This window comes from Callospermophilus lateralis, chromosome 6, assembly GCF_048772815.1.
Source record: "Callospermophilus lateralis isolate mCalLat2 chromosome 6, mCalLat2.hap1, whole genome shotgun sequence".
Taxonomy (NCBI): Eukaryota; Metazoa; Chordata; class Mammalia; order Rodentia; family Sciuridae; genus Callospermophilus; species Callospermophilus lateralis.
In genome coordinates, this window is record NC_135310.1 from 8,454,294 (window position 1) to 8,478,565 (window position 24,272).

A 24,272-nucleotide genomic window follows, 5' to 3' on the forward strand; every position below is an offset into this window, starting at 1 on the left:
TTTTATTTTGAGACAAAGTCTTGATAGGTTGCTTAGGGCTTCATTAAGTTGCAGAGGCTGACTTTGAACTTGTGATCTCCCTGCCTCAGATTCCCAAACGTATGGGATTACAGACATTCACCACCATGCTGTGATGTATTCCTTTTATGCAACCAGAGGCACTTCAATCTTGTCTTCTTCAGTCATTGGACTACCATTAAGTACTAGTAAGTAGTCTTTCATTTGAAGAATCATAAGGGAACTGAAAGGAATCTGAAAACCTCAGGTGTGACCATGCAGAAGCATCTCCTTTCAGCCATTTCTGTTCTCACTGTGAGCCTGTCTTCATTTTTAGCATTAGTAAGTGCCTAGTTCCATAGGAAGAATCATTATTTTCTTGCTAATTGGGAGAAAGGGGAAGGATGGGGGATGAAAAGTGACAGAAATCTGTGAATCAATGGCTTAATTTCCAGAAGATAAAAAGAGGGAACTTGGAAACAATAGACCTGAAAACATAATCTCAATACCTAGAAAAATTATAGAGTGAAGTAATAAAACATTTGTGAGTATTTAGAAGAACTTTGGAGAACTTGACATCACAATATGAGTTTACTGAGAACAAGACGTAAGAAACCTTATATTCATTCATAATGGAATCTTTAACGTGGTAAATCAGAAAAATATGCTCACAGTGTATCCTGAGTAAAGCTCTTGGTATGCTTGGTGAAGCCCTTGATATGATTTGTGAAGCAACTGATACTATGTTGGGTGAGTGACAGCAGTGATGTGTTCTGATCTGGTAATAACCATTGTGCCCACCATGACTTAAGGAGAGCAGAGAGGTGTCTGTCCCAAATGTCCTATTTGCAAAGGCCATTCAAGAAAAAAAAAATAGAACTTTTTTTCTCATCCTCATACAAGTTGAAAGGGATAACAAGCAGACTATATAGTTTGGAAAAGGAGAATAAATTTCCCATTAAAAAAGGAACATTGTGATTAAAGTCAGTGAACTTCACAGTTTGGGAGTAAATTTCTCTGCATAGCAATGTATAGAGGTAGTGATCAGCTTGCAGAAATACATATGCAGAAGTACTAATCATAAACTCTCATGAGTTAATAGGGCAATGCAGCTGTAGGAGGGAAGGAAGGAAGCCTTCTTTGATTTTAAATTCCCAAGGCCTAGCTAAAACTTAGCATTTAGTAGGTACTTGGTGAATCATTTTTTTATACTGTGCATTGAACCCAGGGGTTTTATAACTATGGAGCTATACCACAGCCCTTTTAATTTTGAGATGGAGTCTTGTTAAGTTGCTTTGGGCTTCACTAAGTTGATGAGGTTGCCCTCAAACTTGTGATCCTCCTACCTCAGCCTCCTGAGTTTCTGAGATTACCGGCATGCACCACCATGCCCAGTGATAAATATTTGCTAAATGAACAATCCTTGAATTATACAAGCGTTAGAATTGTGTTTGGTTGCAGTAATAGAAATTTAAAGTCTATGGTATATAAAATGGCTAACATCCAAAATATTACATCTGCTTCTGAGTACCATATTTTTAGTGTTACACTGACAAAATGCTATGCTGTAGGAAAACTTGGAAACCTCTTTGGAGAAAAAAAACTGAAAATTATCTTCTGGGAAATGTTTTAGTGAAGTAAAAAAGTAAAAGGGGATATTTTAATTTTTTGCAGTGCTGGAGATGGTATTCAGGGCCTAGCACATGTTAAGCAAATGCTTTACCACTGAACTGTATCCCCATCCCCTAAGGGGATATTTTAAACAGGCAATAAAAATCCTTAAGTAAATCTAAGGATGGGCTTGTTGTTCTAATAGACACAGAGCAAATGTAGGAAAGCTACAAAGTAGTAAATTGAATTCTAACATAATTTTCTAACCAGTAGAGCTGGCTAATGATGGAATAGGCCTCCCTTGGTGGTGATGCATTTTCTATTTTTGGAGGCTAAATGATCATTGGTTACAGAGATGCTAGAGATAGGAATCTTCATGGCAGGATTTCTTAAAGAAAATTATGATTCTTAAGCATGTTCCTTCATGGGATTCAGATTTTTGTTTTTTTTTTATTCTACTATATTATTCAGGAAACATTTATTGACTTTTCATTTGTTAACTTGTAGAATTAATATCTTCACTTTACTTCTGTCATTTGAATGAGACAAAGCGAGAGATGATGGTGGGAGCAGGGCATAGAAATTATAAGAAACAGGACTCTCTAAGACATTTAGAATATTTACATTTCTAGGTAAACTTCTACTTGCTAGATTTCTTTGCAATTCTTGTATTGATTTCTTTCCTACAGTGAATAAAAATTTTTTTTGATATGTTAATAAAGTAGAAATTTCTCTGAATTTCTTTTAATTCCTAAGTAACTATGGCAGATTTGTATTGTTGGAAAATGTTTTTCTCAGCTATTCACTGATTTTAGGAAGATAAAAATCTTCAGATATCACCCAAAGAATGTGAGGACACAAAACTTACATTTATAAGAGAAAAATGGATATTTAAAGTTCATGGATGTGACGATCATTGCCACTAAAAGTGTTACATTGTTAAAAACAGCTTTGCTTTTCATGTGATATGATAGTGAAATGTTATCATTGAGTGATTTCCTAAGGGAGACAGATGGATATACAAAGAAAGCTTGGCAGGTATAATGGCTCATGGGCTAGGACACTCCAGGAAGGTGAATTAGATGGACCTTATAGCTTAGTGACAAAACCTCTTAAAAGGAGATGAGAAATAATTGGCTCAATATCTAGGTCAATAGTTTCGGCTGATCACACTGAGTCAAAGAGCAAATGTTTTGTGTCACAAGCAGACCACATAAAGTTCTAGAAAAGTTCTTTGTAATGAAATTGCTAAAAAAAAGAGAAAGAAAAATGCTGCAAAATTACATAGAAAAACTAAACAAAAACACTTGAATTGATATTTGTCACAAACCACCCCCTCTGCTTGTCCCTGGTAAATTTGAGGACAAAGCCAGTATTCTGGCTAAACAAAAAGATTGTTTGGGGCATGACAATGTGAAATAAAAGATTTTTTGTCTAATTCTTCCCATATGCTGGACAAACTAAGTCATTGTTCAGAGTACTTTGATGAGGAAAAAAAGTTAATGAAGTAAAAACAAGAAATGAATCCAGCAAAGTCGTTATAATCTTGAATGTCCCACTGTCATATGATGCTATTAGTTGTTATTAACATTGCCATTTCTCTAGGGTAGGACCTACAAATTTTGTCTATGTATAACTCAGTGTTTTTTCCCCTTAAAAAGTTATTTGTAGGCTGTATAATAGGATAAAAAGCAAAAATCTGAATCCCATGCTGTAACACACTTAAGAATCAGCCTACAAATTTTTTTGAACATTTTTGCTTTATAATCACTAAAAATAATAATTGCTACATAAGACTAGGAGTAACATATATTTAAGATATAAAACATATACCACATAATGCACATCAAAAACTTATCATTGCAGTTGACCATACTCTTTTCCAAAGTGGTCATTTTGATTTACTCTTTCTGTCATGTATGCATTGCAGTTGATCCTTCTCCTCTCCAATATTTGATATTGTTAGTCTTCTCAACTTTTGCTAATTGAGTTAGGTTATATTATAAGTGTCAAGATTTATAGACATTTTTAAATAAAAGAGATATTAATAAAATGATAAGTCAGTGAAAAATTGACATTGCTCATTTATTCACCAAATATTGTGTGCCTCATAGTTACCTATCACTAAGAAAACCATTGAAGCATATAAAGAATATTTTTAAAAAAGAAGATACAAATGCTCTTACCGTAGATTACAATATATGCAAAATTGAAGCATTCAAATAGTTCAAAATGACAGTATTATCATTTTTCACTTTTTGGTTTTTCTTCTTCTCTCCCTTCATAGTTTGTTTCTATACCTTTGGACTTTCCAGGAAAGAAACCTAGAAATGACCTCTAAGTCTGTTTATTTTTGTTTTATTCCTGCCATTCATCCTGTTAGCGCATACTTTGATTGCCAGTAATGTTAGTTCTCAGTCGTTATTTAAATACCTGAGGTAATAACTTTATACAGAGTAAAGATTGGCTCAATTGCTTTTGTACCTGTGGTGAGGCTGTACTTCATGGTGGGGTACACATGGCAAAGAAAAGCTGCTTACCTCTCTGGGCATGGTGGTGCTTGCCTGTAATCCCAGCAATGTGGGAGGCTAAGGCAAGAGGAGCTATGATGTTAATTTTATATATGTTAGCTATGTTATTTATACTTTTAAGTTGCTGTTGGAGACTGGGCTTCTCTGCATATCTCCTCCTGATTTTCCAATATCCACTCTGGGTCATTGAGTGAAGTGTGTGGGAGGGAGCACTGTCCAGCACTATCCTAGGCTCAGGGAGAGTAGGGGGTGGCCTCCAGCAGCAGGACTGACCCCTCTCGGCTTCATCCTCCAGGCCATGTCCGTCCACCCATGAGGCTCACTCAGCTCACGACAGGCCGCCCAGAGCATCAGACGTGTCTGTGGGCTCCCCGAGCGTCCCTTAGGCGAGGATTGACAAGTCAGGCTGCCAGATTCGGCTCCTCCCGACCAAGCTCCACGTGTAGGAGCCACGGTCAGTCAGGGACCTTACAAACGAGGGTGCGTGGGGGGGCCTGCATGGGATGGCTGAAAGGGGAGAGCAGAGGTGCTGGGAGGGAAGGAAGAAACGTCTAAGAGAAATTCTGAGGATGAGGTTTGGCCGGGTTTGGCCTAAGGGGGCATCTGATCACTCAGACCTGGTGCTTCCTGGGCAGGAGTCCAGACGGTGAGCGGTGGACAGGAGAGCCCTCTGTGGGCTTGGGCTGTAGCACGATCCTCTTGTTTAGTAGCCCAGGTTGCAGGGAAAATGGTAGGTGTAAGACCAGTGAGAGGGCAGGCGGGCAGGAAGTGAGCAGAGGGGCCCTGCAGGGAGCAGGGAGCCCGAGGCCACCCCACGGGCCGGAGGAGAGGGAACCACAGCTCATGGCAGGTGGCACAGCCAGGCTGAGCCTGGAGACAGCAGGAAGAGCTCTGCCTCCCGGACACGAGGGACACGGGGAATTCTGCAGGGGGGGGTGCCAAGCTCAGCTTGGGGAAAAGTGACACTCCAGGGGCCATGAACGTCCCGTGTGGCAGTGCAGGATGTATTTATTTGCCTGTGCCCTCTTGGCCAGTGCTGGCTGGAGAAGGAAGGTCCACCCCAGCATCTGCCCTTGTTTCATCTGCAGACAGAGGCCACCATCTGTCACGGGGCTCAGGGAGCACTGGGGAGGGGACCATGGATGCAGGGAGCCCGTGGCTGGAACGCATCAGGGCTCTTGGGATGGCCTTCTCTCCACTTGCCATGGCGTGGCAGCTGCTGGAGGGCACACTACACGCTGGGACGCCGAGTTCCACTGGAGACGCTCCTGCCAACCGTGTGTGATGGCGTGGTGAGCCGTCTGCACAGAGGGCACCTGGAGCCCGGGCACAAATTCAAGGGGGCAGGGGGCGGGGCCTGGGCAAAGGTGAAAGGACACAGGACTACTGGGACCAAGAAGGACAGTGTGGAGAGAGTGTGGACAGCATTGCCCGCGGCAAGGAGGAGACACGTAAGGGACAGTGCACCCAGGAAGGAGTGACAGACACCTGTGTGCCCAGCTCAGGCATGGCAAGGTCCTCTGTCCCTGCCCAGTTGGAGGCATTCTGGATGATTCCGCTGGTCTGCAGCACGCCCAGTCACTTCCCCGATTGTCACAACACACGACTAAACATTCAGGGTCCTGCAGGTGAACTGGGCTGGCACGACGCAATGACAGAGAAATCTCTTTCTTTGGGTTCAGCGATGGCCTCTCTGACCCAGCTCCCACCAAGGAGGCAAGACAGGCAAGACAGAGGGGGAGCCTGCCTCAAACCCGGGTTTTATTAATGGGGGGGCTAACCCATGGAACATTCTATCCACAAAAGGGCAAAGGATAGGCTGACAACCCACAGGGGGTGTGATTCAACCCCATCGGGTGACGCCCACCCCCAGAGCTGCACCTTTCTATCCAGGCGGAGGTCAAAACCCCTTGCACTGCAGGTGCAATGCAGTCCAGCACCTCTTTACCCAGGAGGTCCAGGTGTGTGCATGGCCCTGTTCAGGGCGGCCCAGTTCCTGATGGTGTGGGAGCCTCTGGGAGATAAGCATCGGACAGGAAGCAAGTGCTGAATCTGCCATGTGAATGTGGAGACCCTCTGTGGGCTCAGGAGGCTGCCTCCCTGCGTTCAGCTGGCTCGCCGCACCCCTTTGGAACTCGGGTGGTGGAAGTCCCTCACCATGGCCCACTGCTGTCACATCGCTGTCCCCGTCTCTTCCTCCACTGCTTGGCTGGTCTGTGTGGCCGTGAGGGTCTTGACCGGGCTCCTGGATTCCAGGTACTCAACAGTCCCGTAGGAGACCATGGCCACTGCCAGGACGCCCAGCAGGATGTAGAGCTTGACACTGACACAGAGAAAGGAGCTGTAGCCGAAGGCGGCGACGAAGCCCAGGGCCTCCCATATGCGATAACTGGCGAAAGCCGCTTCCTTGTTCCTCGCGAACAGGGTGCCAAAGAGAGCTGCAAGGGGAGGCGGCGTGAAAACCTGCGCCGACCCAGCGCCCGGAGGACGTCGGCGACAGAGCGCTCTGCCGCTGCCCAGTCCCCTCAGAACTGGACTTTCCGACCAGCCCTCCCTACAGACCAGGAACCCCAGCCGACAGAGGGGGCTGCACAGCCAGGCCTGGCCAGGGACAGCACCCTCCCCAGCCAGGAGCCAGCGAGGCCGGGCCCAGCCTGGCTGCTTCACTCAGGGACCTTCTGGGAAGCTGCTGAGGAGCTGGCCAAGCCAGGACCGAAGCGCTGAGTTTTCAGAGGGCAGCAGTAAGGCGACTCCTACATCTGGGATTTTCATTCCAATCCTTGGAGGATTTTTCCCTTTAAGTCACTCTTTTTCTTAACATCTTAAGTGTTTTTTTTAATTTATTCTATGAAAGTTTTATTTTATTTTTTTGGAGGGAGGTAACCAGGGATTGAACTCTCGGACACTCAACCCCTGAGCCACTTCCCAGCCCTATTTTGATCTTATTTAGAGACAGGGTCTCACTGAGTTGCTAAACACCTCACTTCTGCTGAGGCTGGCTTTGAACTTGCGATCCTCCTGCCTCAGCCTCTCAAGCCACTGGGATCACAGAGGTGCGCCACCCCGCCTGGCATGATCTCATTCTTAATGGTCACACAGAAGTAGACATGTTTGGGGGTTATCCTGAGAACTTAGAGCAGAAGAATTCCACCAACAGATCCGGGGTGGAAGGCCCCTGGCCTGGTGAAGGAGCTCGTGTGGATAGGAGGTCCTCACAGGACGGTGCTGATGAGAAAGGCTGCCGAGGATCGGGATGGGGTAACGTGGCTCCCTGGATGGGGATAGGTCACGGTGTCCTGGTAGGATGGGGGTAGATTGATCAATACGAATCCAGGAAAGCCTCATTAAAGTGGCCTCACAGGACCGGTGCTGATTAAGGGCCCCACGGGGCTGGTATAGATCAGAAGGGCCTGACTAGGTGGATGGAGACTACGTTGTCTTCCCAGGCTGGGACCACTTAACCTCTCCCTGGATCCTTATTTTGAAGTCCTAACCCAAGTAGCTCAGAGTGTGCTCCTATTTGGAGACAGGGTCTTGGCAGAGATTACTAAGTTCAATGAGACCACCTAGGTGGCCCTAATCAGACATGGGCAGTGTCCTTACAGCAGAGGAAATCAGGCCACAGACTCCCAGAAGTATCACTTTGAGGACATGGGGAGGGAGGCCATCTGCAAGCTCAGAGATGGGCCTCAGCGGGCAGCAGCCCTGACCACACTGGCTGTCCAACTCAGGCCCCCACAAACGTGAGTGCTGTCAAGTCCCCTGGCTACGGTGGGACTGGCAGCTGCTGCAAACTCACGCAGTCTGATAAAAGCTTGCAGATGAAAGTCAGCCACTCAGCTTCCTGTCCCTCTGGGTGTGATTTTGGACACACCTACATGAGGTCTGCTAGAATCCCATCTCTGGACAGGACAGAGGAGCAGGTGCCTCTGGGAGGCCAGCTTATAAGATGACATGAGGACCTGCCCCAGTGTCTCCAGGTCACTGTCCAGCTCTGCCCAGCCTGCTGCTTCTCCCACCCTCTTCACAAAGACCACCCTTAGCCCCTGAGCTGCCACTGCAGAGCCTTCCCAGTATGCACGAGGCCATCCTGACAGCCTCGACACCTCCCTCCTCCTCCTGCCTAGACACATTCTAGTCTCTCTGCCAGCCCTCCCCCTCCCCCTGCTCCTCCCCCTCTCCTGATATTCCCACGCAGATGGGAGTCCCCACCCGCATGGAGAAGTTGGGTCTTCCCAAGCCCTGTGACAGGGTGTTGCTGAGATGCTGAGGCTGCCTTGAGCTGGTGATCCTCCTGCCTCAGCCTCCTGAGATGCTGGGAATATAGCTGTGCACCACCTTGGATGGGGGGCTGTGCCTTCTAGAGCAGGGCAAGGTCTGGGGAGCTCAGGGGAGCTCAGGGGAGCCAGCAGCAGAGATCCAGAGTTAAAATGCCTCTCCTGGCCATGACGGCTACCTGCAAACACACTCCGGGAGACATCACCAAGTACATGAGAATAACTGTTCTCCCCTAGGAGTTACGTCTTGGGAAAAGAAAACAATGTACCCTACTACAAAATACAGAAGTCATTCCACCTGAAACTACCCCTTATCCAAGGGTCCCTTGTTCTAGTCATTCACTGGACGTCAGCATTTGTTATGCCTGGGCTCTTAGTAACTTTGCCCAATTTTGACTTTTTTTTTTTTTTTTTGCCTGAAAGTATGTTCTATGTCAATATAAAGAAAGGAATTAACACAATTGTTTGTGTGCCTCAGGGAGGAAAAATGCAAACATTCTCACTACAATCCTGTTAAACATCTAGGGAGTGACAGTATGGAAGCTGTGGAGCTGTTTAGCCAGTTCCTTCCTTGACTTGGAGTGCAGAAGTATTTTAGAGGATGCTCCTGCCAGGTGTGGCGGCACATGCCTGTAATCCCAGTGGCTCAGGAGGCTGAAACAGGGGGATTGTAGGTTCACAGCCAGCCTTGGCCACTTAGAGAGGCTGTGAGCAACCTACTGAGACCCTGTCTCAAAGTAAAAATTTAAAAATTTAGATGTGACATGATTATGTCACTCAGTAAATCACATTTGTCTCTGTGGTGCTGGTTTCACCAAAGTCACTGCCTCCACTGAGGTCGTAGGGAGGGTCAGGAGACCAGCTCCGAAGCCCAGGGCTGGCATTGAAGCTGCTCCGTGAACAGGAAGAACATTCGGGTCATGGGAAAGGACCTGTCCTGGGGTCCAGTCCAGGATCTGAGGGGACTGTGTACTTTTATACCAAGTGTCAGGGGAAAGCCGTCCCCTACCTGGCACACTGGGGTGTAGCTGGTTTGCAGATTTTCTTTATTGAATTTCTAATGCCCCAGTGTCTCCTGGGTAAGGGTGGAACAGTGCCGTCTCAAGGTCTTCCCTTGACAGGGCTTTTCTGAGCCATGTCCCTCCAAGGGGCCCTATGATCCCATCACTGCAAGATCTGCCAGACACAGTGCTGTCTGCTTGGGGCACCCTCCTTCCCTGAGGTGGAAATGCAGGCCAGAGGGCTCCCTGCCCTTTTCAGCCACCAGCCAGACATACACCCCTGCTCCCACCCCTATCGCCCAAGAACATCTGCTTCCTGCTCTCCCGAGTGCCCTCCCTGCAAACCTGCTCACTCTCTCTGCAGGAAGCAGAGTCATCCAACTGCACAGAGGCCCACACCCCTGACCTCAGCTGCCACTTCCCCGGGAGCCTCGCCAGCACTACTGCCTGGGTCAGGACACCACTGTCTGGGTCAGGGCTCCACTGTCTGGGTCAGGACACCACTGTCTGCGTCAGGGCTCCACTGTCTGGGTCAGGACACCACTGTCTGCGTCAGGACACCACTGTCTGGGTCAGCACACCACTGTCTGGGTCAGGGCTCCACTGTCTGGGTCAGGACACCACTGTCTGCGTCAGGGCTCCACTGTCTGGGTCAGGACACCACTGTCTGGGTCAGGACACCACTGTCTGCGTCAGGGCTCCACTGTCTGGGTCAGCACACCACTGTCTGGGTCAGCACACCACTGTCTGGGTCAGGACACCACTGTCTGGGTCAGGGCTCCACTGTCTGGGTCAGCACACCACTGTCTGGGTCAGGACACCACTGTCTGGGTCAGGACACCACTGTCTGGGTCAGGACACCACTGTCTGGGTCAGCACACCACTGTCTGGGTCAGGACACCACTGTCTGGGTCAGGGCTCCACTGTCTGGGTCAGGGCTCCACTGTCTGGGTCAGGACACCACTGTCTGCGTCAGGGCTCCACTGTCTGGGTCAGGACACCACTGTCTGGGTCAGGACACCACTGTCTGCGTCAGGGCTCCACTGTCTGGGTCAGGACACCACTGTCTGCGTCAGGGCTCCACTGTCTGGGTCAGGACACCACTGTCTGGGTCAGGGCTCCACTGTCTGGGTCAGGGCTCCACTGTCTGGGTCAGGACACCACTGTCTGGGTCAGGACACCACTGTCTGGGTCAGCGCACCACTGCCTGGGTCAGCACACCACTGTCTGGGTCAGCACACCACTGCCTGGGTCAGCACACCACTGTCTGGGTCAGGGCTCCACTGTCTGGGTCAGGGCTCCACTGTCTGGGTCAGGACACCACTGTCTGGGTCAGGGCTCCACTGTCTGGGTCAGCACACCACTGTCTGGGTCAGGGCTCCACTATCTGGGTCAGGACACCACTGTCTGGGTCAGGGCTCTCTCCATAACCATGGGGGTGGGGACCGAGTTAAATTTCCACTCTCCACGCTGCTTCCCCCGACCCCAGTCCTGCCACCGAACTGGATGAGGACTTAGGCCTGTGACTCCTGCCATCATCATGGGTGTTCTACTTCCTCCCAGTCACCAGTCCCCCAAGTACATCAGGGGTCCCTGGGGACAGTTCTGTGGGGCTGCACCTGGACCCTGTCACCTCTCCTTGGCATTCTGGTCCTGTCCCACATCTGTGCCCGGGTGAGGGGCGGGACCACCAGTGTCTGCCTCACCATTTCCCATGGCCTGGCGTCAAGGTCACCCATCCTGTGATCTGGTGCCTGTATCTGGCCCACTCTCTGAACCCTGCAGGCCTCTCTCCTCCTCCCCCTCTGCTCAGCTTCTGGTCACCCAGGGACCACCAGGCCATGCAGGTGGCTCACCCTGCACAGCTGGAGCTGAACAGACACTCAGAGACATACTGCAGACCCAGAGCTCGGTGAGAAGCCCTCACAGTCCGGGCTCCCTCTCCCTTCCCCCACGCAAGCACCTGGCCTCTGACGGAGCCTTGGGCTGGCTGGGGTCTGGCGGCCACACCAGCGGCTGTCCACTCCCCTGCCATCTGCCCAGTGACTGAGCAAGGGGGCCAAGGGGCTGGGCTCTGCTCACTCACCATTGTTCTGCGTCTGCCAGACAGCGTCCCCCATGCCCCAGAGGCCGGGGAGCAGGAAGAACACTGCCATCTGGGAGGAGCGTGGACGCCACAGCAGGAGGGTCATGATGCAGGAGAGGTGGGTGGCTGCACCTGGGACAGAGGGAGGGGCCAGGACACGCAGTGCTTAGACCCCAGCAGAGGAGCCACATTTCCTCCTCTGCCCCCTGCTTAGCCGTCACCACAGTGTGAGGGGACCGCAGGTCTCTTGAGCAAGCTGGGGCATTGTGCCACCTGATCCGGGTGGACCTCTGGCCTCCAAACCTGCCTCAGAGAACCTGTCCCGTGGACTGCAGCTGCCTCAGCCTGGGGGGTTATAGGCTGTCTTCTCTGGACCTCAGGTGGCTCCTAAGCTGAGGGGACTTAGACTCAGTGACTGCAGAGGGGCTTCTCATGAGGGTGAGCCTAGGGCCCCTGGTCAAATGTTTCTACGGAGTTCCTGGGCCTCCGAGCTACTGGGTGGCACCTGTGCCATCAGTCCCCACCCCCTGTCTGAGCAGTCCCCCCCTTCCACTGCCGAACTGGGAGGGGGCCACCTACCCAGCATGTAGATGGCTCTCCTGCCCGTGTAGTGGGAGAGCCTCCCAAACAACAGAGAGCAGAGCGCAGTGGACGCAGAGAAGCAGATCATCACGTAGCCCACAAACTGGATGCCCAGGACGCAGGTGACGAAGGACTGCAGGAAGCACAGGGGGCCGTCAGCAGGGCCCACGCTCCTCTGTGGCTCCAGCCCCACTCCCTGTGCTGCTGAGAACCACTGGCCCTGGGACAGCAGGCACACTCCTGTCTGCAGGCCCAGCACAGGGGACGACACTCGTGACGTAGGGATATCCCCCCAGGGTCACAGCTGAAAAGAGAGCGAGTGGACAGACTTCTACGTGGAGTCCTCCCCGTTCTGTGCCCGGTGTCACCGTCTAGGCATCGACCCACGGCACTGGGAGGGACAATCGTCCACCAACCCCATCACTTCCTACTGGCCCTAAAGACAGAAGAAGATGGTTTGAAAATGGGGGTCTAGCAGGAGAGGCCAGGAGCTGAGATGCTGCCCTGCCAGTCACAGGAAGTCCCTGGGCACCCTCAGCACACACTGCCATCCTGGGCAGGACCAAGGCAGACACCCAGGAGAAGGGCCGGGCTGACGGCAGCCCACATGGAGACTGCTCACCTGGGCTGGGGCACGGACAGCCCTGATGGCTTTGGGGTGTCCAAAGGCCAAGTGGACTTTGGGTTGTCCTGTTTGCCTCTTTGGAACCTTCGAGACCCTCCCTCCACACCGGAGACTGCCCTCCGTATAGCACTGACACACGCAATTCACCACACCAGACAGTCCTGGGGCACACTCGTCCCTCAAGGATGCTTGTCCTTGATCTGAAATTCAGTCTGAATGGGCAGCTGCCCCAATGGTGCTGGTAGGCAGCTCGGCCAGGGAGGCGGGGTGGTGGGAATGAGGCAGGAGGACCAAGCCCTGGAGGGCAGGCCTAGGTGACCCAGACTAGCCAGTCCAGCCTTGATTGTGGCCCTCTCAAGGTTACATAATGCCCAGAGTGTGGTGGGGACAGGGATGTCAACTCCCACACAGGACCTGAGAGGGCCTGTGGGTCTGAAGGTACTTGGGGCTGAGTCACACGCTCAGCCCTGCCAGGGCCAGGACCTCTGTGGGCTGTTCCCACCCTGGACCTGGGTAGGTGGCCCTGGGACCCTGTGTCCCTTCAGGTGCAGACGGGGCAGGGGCACCAGTCGGGCGGTGACTGCATGAGCTGCTGCAGGGCCTACCCTGGTGTACTCTCCAGAGAGGAACCCCTGCTGCAGTCCACTGTACATCGGCAGCAGGGTCAGGAGGCACAGGCGCTTGTCCCTGAAGAGCTTGAAGGTTGACAGTAAGGTGGACCCAAGGCGTGGTGGCTTCGTCTCGGCCTCGTTCTGGGATTCACTGTCCTCTGTGGCTTCCAGAAACACGGCTGTCAGCAGGATGGCCAGGACGCCAATCGCTGAAAGGGGCAGAGGGGCTTCAGTGTGGACAGGACTCACCCAACTGCTTCCTGCCTTCCCACAGGTTCTCCCAGTCTAGACGCAGGTGCCATCAGACACACCAGACCTCAGCCAAGCCTGGGACCCCACGTGCCTAGCCACACAGACACACATGTTGCTCGTGGTCAACGTGGGGCCTCCAGGCTTCCACGGGGAACCTGCCATGGACCCGCACTGTCTTCACGGGCACAGGAGACACAACAGCTGGAGAGACCCCAGGCCACCGTCTGTCTGAATTCCTGCAGCAATGTCTACCGACAGCAGACTTTTTAGGAAAACAAGTCCCATCAGGGTACCATGTGCTACACTCGTGTTTATTTTGAATCTTTTACCTAAAATACTTTGGTGGGAACTGGTTAAATGGAGTGGATGCCATCACAGTGGGTCACGTTCGCTGCAGGGGATAAGGACAGAACTCTATTACCCAGGTGGAAGAGGCCACCAAGATCAGTAAAGAAGAGACAAAGCAAGTGCTGAGCCAGGTGCTGACCATGCGCCACCCGTGCTCAGCAAGGGGGACATGGGGATTTAGTCCCTATGTGCCCTGAAGGACTGGAGAGAAGCAGACTGGGGCGGAGGGACAGTGCTGAGGGGCTGCACAGCCTTTTATCTGAACCACGTCAACGGGCTGCTGTGTAAACTGCTGTTTCTAACAGTGATGGGATCCGCTCCGAGGGAGCATCCTGGACCCCCAGGTGCCAGGCCTCAGGAGCCAATGAGTCCCCTCCTCCCTGCCTGCCCCTGGCCCGCCCTCCTGTGCCTCAGCCCTGCTCTGGGTGGGGCCAAGCTGCTGCAGGTGGTGTCTCTCCACAGAGTCCCTTTCACTCCCAGCCGGTTCTCGGCTTTCTGGCAACAGGGATGACCCCATGTGGGTGGCACAGGCTAGACGGAGGGAGTCTGGTCTTTCCCTTCCTCCTGGCACCGCTGGCCCTCAGAACACTTTGCAAGGACTCCTTCCCAGGGCGAGTATCTCAGACCTGCCCTCCTTGAAGTTGGTGTGAAGGATTCGTCTCCGTCTCTCTGACCTCGCCACCCCTCCCCTTTCATGACCAAGGGGCACTGGGGAGGCTCACCGAGCTCTGCAGCTGACCAGCCCTCACCAGCCACGTCAGGGCCTTCACCACTCGCCCAACCGACAGCTGGGTGTGGGGCACAGGAGCTCCCTGGCATCCCCAGCTGAACAGGCCCCTCCAGAGGAAGCCTGGAGTCTGGCTGCGTGTGAATCAGGGGGAAATCATGGTTTCCTCTCCTCTGCGGAGACGGGAGCTTGGGAGAGGCAGGTCAGCATGCAGAAGCCACACACCTTTGCTAGGAGCCAAGTGTGTGCAGACACCATGTGACCCAGTTCCCTCAAGGTGGTTGGGGATGTTGTGCAGGTAACGCTCTCACCCTAAAGAAACTGGCTGCCAGAAACTACTTCATGAGTACAAGGTCAGGGAGCCTGAGGTCACTAAGTCACCGTGCTCTGCAGGTGCCAAGTATCTAATGAGCAGCACCTGGGGCTAAGGCAAAGGAGGACTTGAAGGATAGCCTGAGGGTGCCACCCGTGCAGGGCAGGAGGGAAGGAGGGCCGCGAGCCATGGACGCGCTGAGGTGGTCTCCTGTGGTCTGTGCCACTCCTCTAGATCTGGGTCAGCACTCGGCCTGTGGCCACATCCTGCTACCACCTGCTGCCGTTACCGTTGACTGACCCACGTCTCTGGCCTTCCCCGGGTGAAGACAGAACGAGCAGTTTCTTGAGACCAGGGGATGCCAGGAGCCTAATGTCCACTCCCAGATCCATCTCTCAGGGTGGTCACCCCAGGTCTGGAGTCCTGGAGCCATGGTCTCTGCTCTTGGTTGTCCAACTAGAGAGTGCAGAGCAGGGACGTGATCTCAGCTCAGCCTGGACACTGCCGTGAGCTGGGCCTACCTGCTCCCGTGGGGGACAGGGAAGGAAATGCAGGGAAAGCGGAAAGCTCAGGCCTGGCTGACCTCTACCCCTGTCCCCAGCACCAGACCCACAGAACCTGGGAACCCACGGGAAAGCACAGGCCACAGCCCGCTCCTCACCGACTCCCTCCACACCCTCCACTCTCCTTCCCAGCCACTCATCGGGCCTCAGACACCTTGGAGGGTCACCAGTCTCTGCTGTCCAGCCATGCTCCTGAACCTCCAGGCTCTCGGTCCCTCTGACCCTCTCACACCCACTCCCTGCTGCTTCTGCTCTCTTGTGTGCTCTGACTCCCCGTTTGCTCTTCCGTCTTCTGCAGGGCTCCCATGCCCTGGCCAGCCTGTGAGCACTGAGTCGCCCAGGCTATGGACCGTCCTCCCTGAAGTCCTTCCTGCTTCTTCCTCCCTAAAAACTCATCTCCTCCTGAGATCTCAAACTTGGCCCCTAGATGCCCCCAGACCCTCTCCTGTATCTGGTCCCCTGTACACTCTGAAGGGTCACCTGCCCCATCAAGCCAAATGCCTGCAGGCTGGTTGGCCTCAGCCACTTCTCCCTGTGTCTGCACACACACCCACTGGTCTTGTCCTCACTGTCCAGATGCTGCCTGTGCCCCTCGCTGCTCCTCTGGGTTGTGGCTCCCTGCTGGCTGGTCACCACCCAGCTTTCCTGCATCCCCACATCAGGTGGATATGAAAATCTGCCCAGGAAACAGATCTGCCCTTGTCCTTGGGTCTTTCACAGTAGCCTTGACCAGTCTGACCACCTGTCTCAGACAGCCCACAGTGTCCCCCCAGTCGCACCTCCATCAACCCTTCCTGGCCTTTCAGGGTCACCTGGATGGAGTTGGTCCTCAATGCCTTGGTCCCCTGGATGGGGTCTGTGGTAGCTGCTCGCCTAGTGAGCTAGCTGTGGCCAGTGAGCTGGCCAAGTGTGGCTAGGGAGCCTTAGAAACAGACTTTGGGATTTAATTGGTTGGAATGTGGCTGATGGCCAGTCCATGGGGCTCTGGGGATGAGAAGAGATTTAAATGTCACGGGCACCCTGTAGGGTAGCGCTGGCCCACAGGCCTGCTTTCCAAAGAGAAGCCCCTGAAGACCTCCAGACCACACAGGGCAGGGGTGCTGAACGGAGACGGACCACTTAGGAGCTGGGAAGGTGCTCTTCAACCCAGGAAGAGGCTGGGCTTGGCCTTCGTGGGACTCTCTTGGGCTCAGGACACGTACCGGTGTAGATGCCCAGCAGTGTGTAGATCAGCTCCTGGGAGGGGCGGTGGGTGCTGTTGGTGGGTGCTGTGGCCATCAGGCAGTCGTTGGCCCCACAAGACTCGGGGTGCTCCTCTGGGGTGGCCTCTGTGGGGTCAGGAGTGTTAAGGTCTGTAAACAAGTCAGATTGGCACCTGTTATTTTGCGAGAGAAATGTTAAAGTCTGTAAACAAGTCTGGATGGCGCCTGGGCAAATGCCAGAGGGAGTGGTTTGTAAAGTAACAAGAGCGAGCCATTAAGTGTGGAGATTCCTGATTGGTTGACTGCTGTATCTAGTTTATGCTAATTAAGATAAGCTGTGTAAAATGTATAAATACCTCTGTTATCCTACAATAAACGGCTCCTATTCCTGCTGCATCAACATACACAAGTCATTCGTCACCACCACCCCCCCCCACCCCCCCGCCCGCTTATTCTGCTGCAGCCGGACTGCGGCAAGGAGCAAACAGCCTATGAGAGTCCTGGTGATAGAGAGTCCTGGGCGTCGGAATGGGAACAGGGCGCAGGGTGGTGGAGCCTCTGAGGCAGGACGTGGAAGGACCCAGATGTTTGACAAGGACCAGGGCACGTTCACCCTTAGGCACACCCTGATCTCAAGACCCCTCATCAGGGAGGGAGAGGGTCAAATCCGCTTTCTGCCGAGACAGGGAAGAGCACACGCAGCGTGGGCCTGGCTACTTCGTGCCCTCTCCTAACGCACCGCAGTCGGTGTCCAGGGTCTGCATGGCACAGCCTCGTGACAGTGACCTCGCAGCACTGTCTGGCGAGACGTGCAGCACAGGGACGGAAGGCCGTGAGAGCTGAGGGCACCAGGCAGTGGGTGCGGAAACCCCGCTGGCCCTGAGGATGTGTGCCCTGGGTTCCTGCCCTCAGCTCCCAGGCCTGAATGTCCAGTGAGCCTGCTGCTGCACTCGCCAGGGCCCAGACGTAGCCCTCCCTGCTGGGGGACAGCAAGAACCAAGCCCCTGTGGTTTCCCTGTGGGGATGCCAGTAGCCAGTGATGATGGTGCTCTGGAAAGAGCAGGAGGTTTGGCTACAGCTTCCCAAAGCTGGGCTCTACCTGGGAGAGCAGGAGCTGGGCCAGGCTGCAGGACAGGGTCAACCCGACAGCAGCAAGAGGCCAGAGCCTTTCCCCCAGGGCCGGCTCCTGCCCAACTCCTCTGGCCAGACTCAGATCCTCCACACGGTGGTGTGCAAGTCACGTTCCACATCACGGCTGGGCAAGGGACACTTAAGGCAGGTGACGCAGGGCTCCGCCATGAGTGCACCTCTTGTTACAGGAAGGACTGGCCACAGAACTTTAAAAAGCTGCCCATGGATTAATTCCATAGGAAATAGTCAGGCAAACCTGTTCTTTGCCCCCAAGGAAGCCATGACTCCATGGACCCTTGCTCCCTGGGAGGGGGCAACGTGTGGAGATGGATCTTCAGACCCTGACTGTCCTTGGAGGAGCAGGGTCCGCATGTGACTCTGCAGCTGGGGCCAGCTGAGGGCCTCCTCTGGGAACAAGGGCAAGTGCCTACGTGCTGTCCGCCCTCTTGGAGGTCACCAGGGACACCCTGTTCTTCCCTTACCTTGAGTGGGAGTCTGCCCAAACACCAGAGAGGAGATCAAGTTGCCCCACACCCCAGAGGACTGGAAGATGAGGAAGAAGATGCCGAAGTACTGGTTCACCACGTCCTCGCCGAGCTCGCCCACTTCCTGTGCATGCGTGTTCCCCAGGACCGTGAGGTAGGTGCACTGAGCAGACCACAGGGGGGCCGCTCCCAGCCCCAGCAAGATGGAGGTGGGGATCAAGGTGAACCTGCAGAAAGGGCAATGGGTGGCCCCTGCATCCCTGCCCTTGATGCTGGCCACGCCTCCCAGACTCACCCTCCTCAACTGAATTAGGTTCTTCCTGCCATTACTGGGGCCATGGAGCCCGTGGGGTGCAAGGGAAGCTGAGGGCCGTGGACAGATCCCAGGAAGAGGTCAGCACTGGAGGTCAGGAGGAAGAGAGGGAGCCATTGGGAAGGCAGGGAAGTCCTGGTGGGAAAGTGGGGAGGGGGCTGCCAGTCAGCCTTCCGCAGAACCTGAAGGGACCAGCACAGAGGAGCGCAGTCAGGTGCCACCAGAGTCCTGCAAACCAGAAGGTGGGGGGGGCGGGAGGGCGGGTACCAGCTGGCGTAGAAGTTGCCCAGGGAGAAGGCCACATAGCAGCACGTGGAGCCAACAATGGTCCACTTGCAGCCACATCTCTTGATGAGAATGGGTGGAAGGAACATGGAGGACAGGAGGACAGCGCCGTAGAGCGTGCCAAGCGTCGCCACCCCCATGCCGTCCTCGCTGTAGAGGCTGCTCTGTGGAAACAAGACTGGCCTGTCAAGGAGGGGGAGGAATAGGCAGGGGAGGGGTGTGGGTGCGAGGACCTGTGGGCTCAAGGCCACCTCAGGTCCCCAACCTAGCAACAGGCCCTCTTGTGCTAAGGACACTGCAGGTAAGTGGCATAAGGCCAGCAGCCTGTCAACAGCAGGGACGGGCACCCTGCTCCCTGTAAGTGTGGAGGTGGGGACACCCGCCGGCCTCAGCACCTGGGAGGAGGACCAAGAGAAGCTGCTGGAAGGCCTCCCTCTGCGTGGAAGCAGAGGGCCCTTCTCCCGATCCTCCTGCAGTGCTGGAGCAGTACTGAACTCTGGTTCAATACTGGGCATGCAGTAGGAGGCCACTTCTTGACCTGGTTGACAAACCATGGGAGACTGTGGTCATCACCAGAAGTTCCAAAACGGTGTCATTGTATGACAGCCCTGGCCACAAGGTGCAACACTGAGCAAACTGCTCTCAGGGACAGCGATGGCCTGCCTCCTGCCAGTCCATGGAACTCTCTGAAGGTCTAACTGCCAGTGAAAGATCAGACTTGAAGTCATGTCGACTCAACCCAGGTCCATGGCACCAGCACCAGAGCCTTCTGGAAACCATGGGGTTTTGTACGACTCGGACTCAGGAGGAAGCAGTCCATCAGTAGTTCAGAAGGAAGACTGTTCTGCCCAGGTTCACACTTTTGCTTAAAGGCAGCATGGGATCGATGAGGTCTAGCAAGGTTTGATAGATTGTTATTTCTGCACAGAGCACAAAGCCAGGGGCAGGGAGCCATGGAATTCAGGATTTTTCTTGTGTCTCCTTCTGACCACCAAAGGCAAATCATCCTCTAAAGCACTCTCTTGAGACACTGGCTCTGCTTGTCCAAGGGTCACACAGTGTACAGCCCGTGGAAATGTAAGTAGGACTGACGCTGTCAGGTTTGTATTAAAACACAGTCTGTTCTGGAGAATTCAGAGGCACGGGGCGAAGAGAGTCTAGGGTGCATTGACAAAAGAAACGGCCTTGCACTATCTGTTGCCTGTGGCTCTGGAGGCAGGACAAGCTTAGAGGTCAAGGTCATGTTCCAAGGCCCACACCTACCTGCAGGTTCTGCAGACCTCCGTAGGCTGTGAAGAGGAGGAGGAATCCAAAGGAGACCACGAGGACGTTCCTCAGGCTTCTCTCCATGGTGCCAGCTCAGGGTCCACTGGCAGTGGGCACATAGAGGTGGAGCTCCCTGCAAGAAGCAAGTCGGCACAGGGAAGCCACCTGAGCCAGGGTGCCGTCCTCCCTCTGAGTCACAGTGTGCTAGCTGTCAAGGCTGCTACTAGTTAATGAACTTGGTCACACTGGGCCCCGGAGCACCAGGGTGTGTTACTCATTTACCTTCCTGCATCTCACCTCGACCCCTTCCTCTGAGGCAGTGCGGGTGGCTCTTCTCAGCCAGTAAACGATGGCACTTTCACATTACTTTGGATAGGTGTGATCTTATGGCAAAGTGATACACTTCCTATTTTACATGTGCATGTTACCTACCTTCTACCTGGAAAGAAGTTGTCAACAGTGCTGAATGTGGAAGGTTCTTCTGTCCTAAAAAGCAAAGCATAAATGTCAACCCCAAGGCACCGAGTTCAACTTCTGAAAAGGAGCTAATATGAGGACACCCCAGGCCCAGCCTTGGCATTGCAAAGACCCGATGATCTTACACTGTTGAGGCCATTTAAGAAGATTCCATGAGTAGGACTCTTTACAACATGCAGAGCACCCCAATGGGCCCATTTCATCCACACAGCACTCTTCTAACTATCTAAGAAATCTAAGACCTGTTACACACAGGACACAGCTTCAGCCAAGGGGTTGGACATGTCCCTTCTCGAGCAGTGCTGGTTGGGTCAGCAGTCACTGGCCACATGCAACAGCTGAGCTCCTGACCTGCAGCAGGTGGAGCTGTGACACGGAACTCAGAGCTGCATTTTATTTAGTTAATTAAAATTCAAACAGCAGTTACTGAATTGGAGAGGGCAAGTCTGCCCCAAACCTCAGAGCCAAAGCTGGAAAAATCCCTTTGCTACTCATTTGTTAGTAAAGCTAGATGCTTGCGGACTGTTCCCAAAGCTCTGTGACCCTGGTCACCTCTACCTAGTGTGGATCTATGAAGTGAGCCTTCCAGCGTTGGTCAGGGACATGTGGTGGCAACTGTTGAGGGAAGCCACCATCTGAAAACTATGACCCTCAGTCAAGGGGATGAGGTGCTGGAAGCTTAGTCTGATGACAATGAAAGTTTGATGAGATAATAAGTATGTGGAGCACATGTGGGTGACGCTGCTCGTGCAGAACTGAGAGCAGCATGGTGCACAGGGCCTGACCCTGGAAAGGCTCAACCGTTCCCCCTGGTGGGCGTTCTCAGGTGGCCATGTCCTCTCTGCACCTCCACCTCCCTTGAAAAGGGAGGCTGCAGAAATTCAGAAAGTCCCCGCAGCAGCTGGGCGCCGTGGCACACCTGCAATCCCAGCGGCTCGGGAAGCGGAGGCAGGAGGATCACCAGGTCAAAGCCAGACTCAGCAACTTAGCGAGGCCCTCAGCCATTAGTGAGAACTTGTCTCAAAGAGAAAAACATTAAAAAGAGCTGGGATGTGGTTCAGTGGTAAGGCACCTTTGGTTCAGGCCCTAGTTCTGGAAAAAGTAACAATACTCAGCATCACATGGACTTTCCACCTCAGCCTTGTAATCAGTTAATGAACTTTGACCTTCTTTTCAGTTTTGCAAGCCACCTCAGTGACTTCGACTCTGGCCTGTGTATCTTATGCACAGGGCACTTGTCCTTGGTACTGGACGACTTCTGACCTTGTCTTCTGCTACTGCTGCTCTCTGGCCTGGCTGCTCAGGTTGACCTCGACCATCTTCTGGATGGGCCACCAGCCCTGGGAGCATCTTCAGCAGCTGCTTCCCAGCTCCCCACGGAGGACCTGGGACTCCTGACGCATTTTACGCCATGCAGAATCCCCTTGGCCTCCTGTTTCGGTCTTTGCAACCTTCCCCCTCCCTGTCCTGTCCCCTAGCTGGGAACTCACTTCCGACATCACTACTTTGGTCACATGAGCCTCTTCACCACCTCACCCCAGGCCCTGCTTCATGGAGGTTTGGAGAGACTTTTAAGATTATTTTTTATTCATATGTAACAGCAGAGTGCATTGCAATTCTTACTGCACATATAGAGCACAATTTTTCATATCTCAGGTTGTATACAACGTATATTCACACCAATTCATGTCTTTATACATGTACTTTGGATAATAATGTCCATCTCATTCCACCATCATTTCTAACTCTATGCTCCGTCCCTTCCCCTCCCACCCTCTGCCCTATCTATAGTTTGTCTATTCCTCTCATGCTCCCTCTCCTACCTCACTATTCATCAGCCTCCTTATATCAGAGAAAGCATTCGGCGTTTGGTTTTTTGGGGATTGGCTAACTCCATTTAGCATTATCTTCTCTAACTCCATCCATCCATTGACCTGCAAATGCCATGATTTTATTCTCTTTTATTGCTGAGTAACATTCCATTGTGTATATATGTCACTTTTTATCCATTCATCTACTGAAGGGCATCTAGGTTGGTTCCACAGTTTAGCTATTGTGAATTGTGCTGCTATAAACATTGATGTGGCTGTGTCCCTGTATTATGCTGTTTTTAAGTCCTTTGGGTATAGACTGAGGAGAGGGATAGCTGGGTCAAATGGTGGTTCCAATCCCAGTTTTCCAAGGAATCTCCTCCATACTGCTGTCCATATTGGCTGCACCAATTTGCAGTTCCACCAGCAGTGTATGAGTGTGCCTTTTCCCCACATCCTTGCCAACACTTATTGTTGTTTGTCTTCATAATAGCTGCCATTCTGACTGGAGATGGTATCTTAGAGTGGTTTTGATTTGCATTTCTCTAATTGCTAGAGATGTTAAACATTTTTTCATATGTTTATTGCTTGATTATACATCATCTTCTAAGAAGTGTCTGTTCAGGTCCTTGGCCCATTTATTGATTGGGTTATTTGTTTTTTTGATGTTTAGCTTTTTGAGTTCTTTATATACCCTAGAGTTTAGTGGTCTATCTGATGTGTGAGGGGTAAAGATTTTTCTCCCAAGATGTAGGCTCTGTATTCACCTCACAGATTGTTTCTTTGGCTGAGAAGAAACTTTTTAGTTTGAGTCCATCCCATTTATTGCCTCTTGATTTTTAATTCTTGTGCCAAAGGAGTCGTATTAAGGAAGTTGGGGCCTAATGCCACATGAGTACTACTTTTTCTTTTAATAGACGAAGAGTCTCTGGTTTTTTTCCTAGGTCCCTGATCCATTTTGAGTTGAGTTCTGTGCATGCTGAGAGATAGGGGTTTAATTTCGTTTTGTTGCAGATGGATTTCCACTGTTCCCAGCACCATTTGTTGAAGAGGCTGTGTTTTCGGTTTGGGGGGATTTTAAGAGTGTGCAGCGTCTTTACCTTCTGGGAGGCTCCTTACCACAGAAGCCTCCAGCACCCCAGATCCCCGAGGCAGGTTTAGACATGGTCACCCACTGGCTTCCTCGTGTCTTCCCAGACCCTGACAACGGCCCTCATCTGCAGCAGCAGCCCCACAGACATGTGCTTGAACAGGGAAGGGAATGGCAGACCTGGGCACCTAGAAGCTGTCTTGGCTTCCATGCCACTCCAGCATTATGGGCAGAGTGTGCCCAGGAGCTGGGACCCTGCACCAGGGCTACCCTACACAAGACCGAAGAGATTGACACAGATGACCCAAGGTACCCACAATCACCCCACTCCTGGAAACTGGCATCCAGGGGAGTTCCAGTACCTGGGATGGAACAGAAAGGACTTCCGAGGCCTTGAATGTTGGATAACAGATCAAAGGACAGGTAGCTCATCCCAAAGAAAGGAAATGGGTTGCTAACCACTAACCTCGGGATCCACTCCCCCACCCCAACAGCTGCTGACCCCCTGGAGATCCAGCCGCACCTCCCAGCACAAGGAGTGGCTGATGATTCCCCCTGGCTCTTCTTCCCCTGTCTTGGGCACACAGGCAGACAGAAAGAGGAGGAGGGTGGACCGGAAATCTGGGACCCACAAAGGGGCAAGTCAGACTCCTCTCAGGGGCAGCCAGCTGGGCCCTCACTTCTCTCC

General features: G+C 52.7%; 1 protein-coding gene across 1 annotated transcript; it reads right to left on the reverse strand.

Moving 5' to 3' along the window:
- Window positions 1–6,311: 6,311 nt before the first annotated feature.
- On the reverse strand, window positions 6,312–20,290 carry LOC143402249 (protein unc-93 homolog A-like). The gene is made up of 8 exons (XM_077109543.1): window positions 20,204–20,290; window positions 18,923–19,104; window positions 18,340–18,569; window positions 16,727–16,852; window positions 13,316–13,530; window positions 12,083–12,218; window positions 11,504–11,635; window positions 6,312–6,577 (listed from the first exon to the last, which is right to left on the reverse strand). The coding sequence occupies exons 1-8, from the start codon at window positions 20,288–20,290 to the stop codon at window positions 6,312–6,314; spliced, it is 1,374 nt and encodes a 457-aa protein (XP_076965658.1).
- Window positions 20,291–24,272: the final 3,982 nt, after the last annotated feature.

What these genes read in the sequence shown, in the direction of transcription:
- LOC143402249 (XM_077109543.1), bottom strand. Translation starts at nt 20,290, where the DNA reads ATGGAGAGAAGCCTGAGGAACGTCCTCGTGGTCTCCTTTGGATTCCTC. An exon ending in TGGGCAGACTCCCACTCAAG is followed by an intron (nt 16,853 to 18,339) that starts GTAAGGGAAGAA and finishes CTGACCCCACAG; the next exon opens with AGGCCACCCCAGAGGAGCAC. An exon ending in TCTCTGGAGAGTACACCAGG is followed by an intron (nt 12,219 to 13,315) that starts GTAGGCCCTGCA and finishes TGCTTCCTGCAG; the next exon opens with TCCTTCGTCACCTGCGTCCT.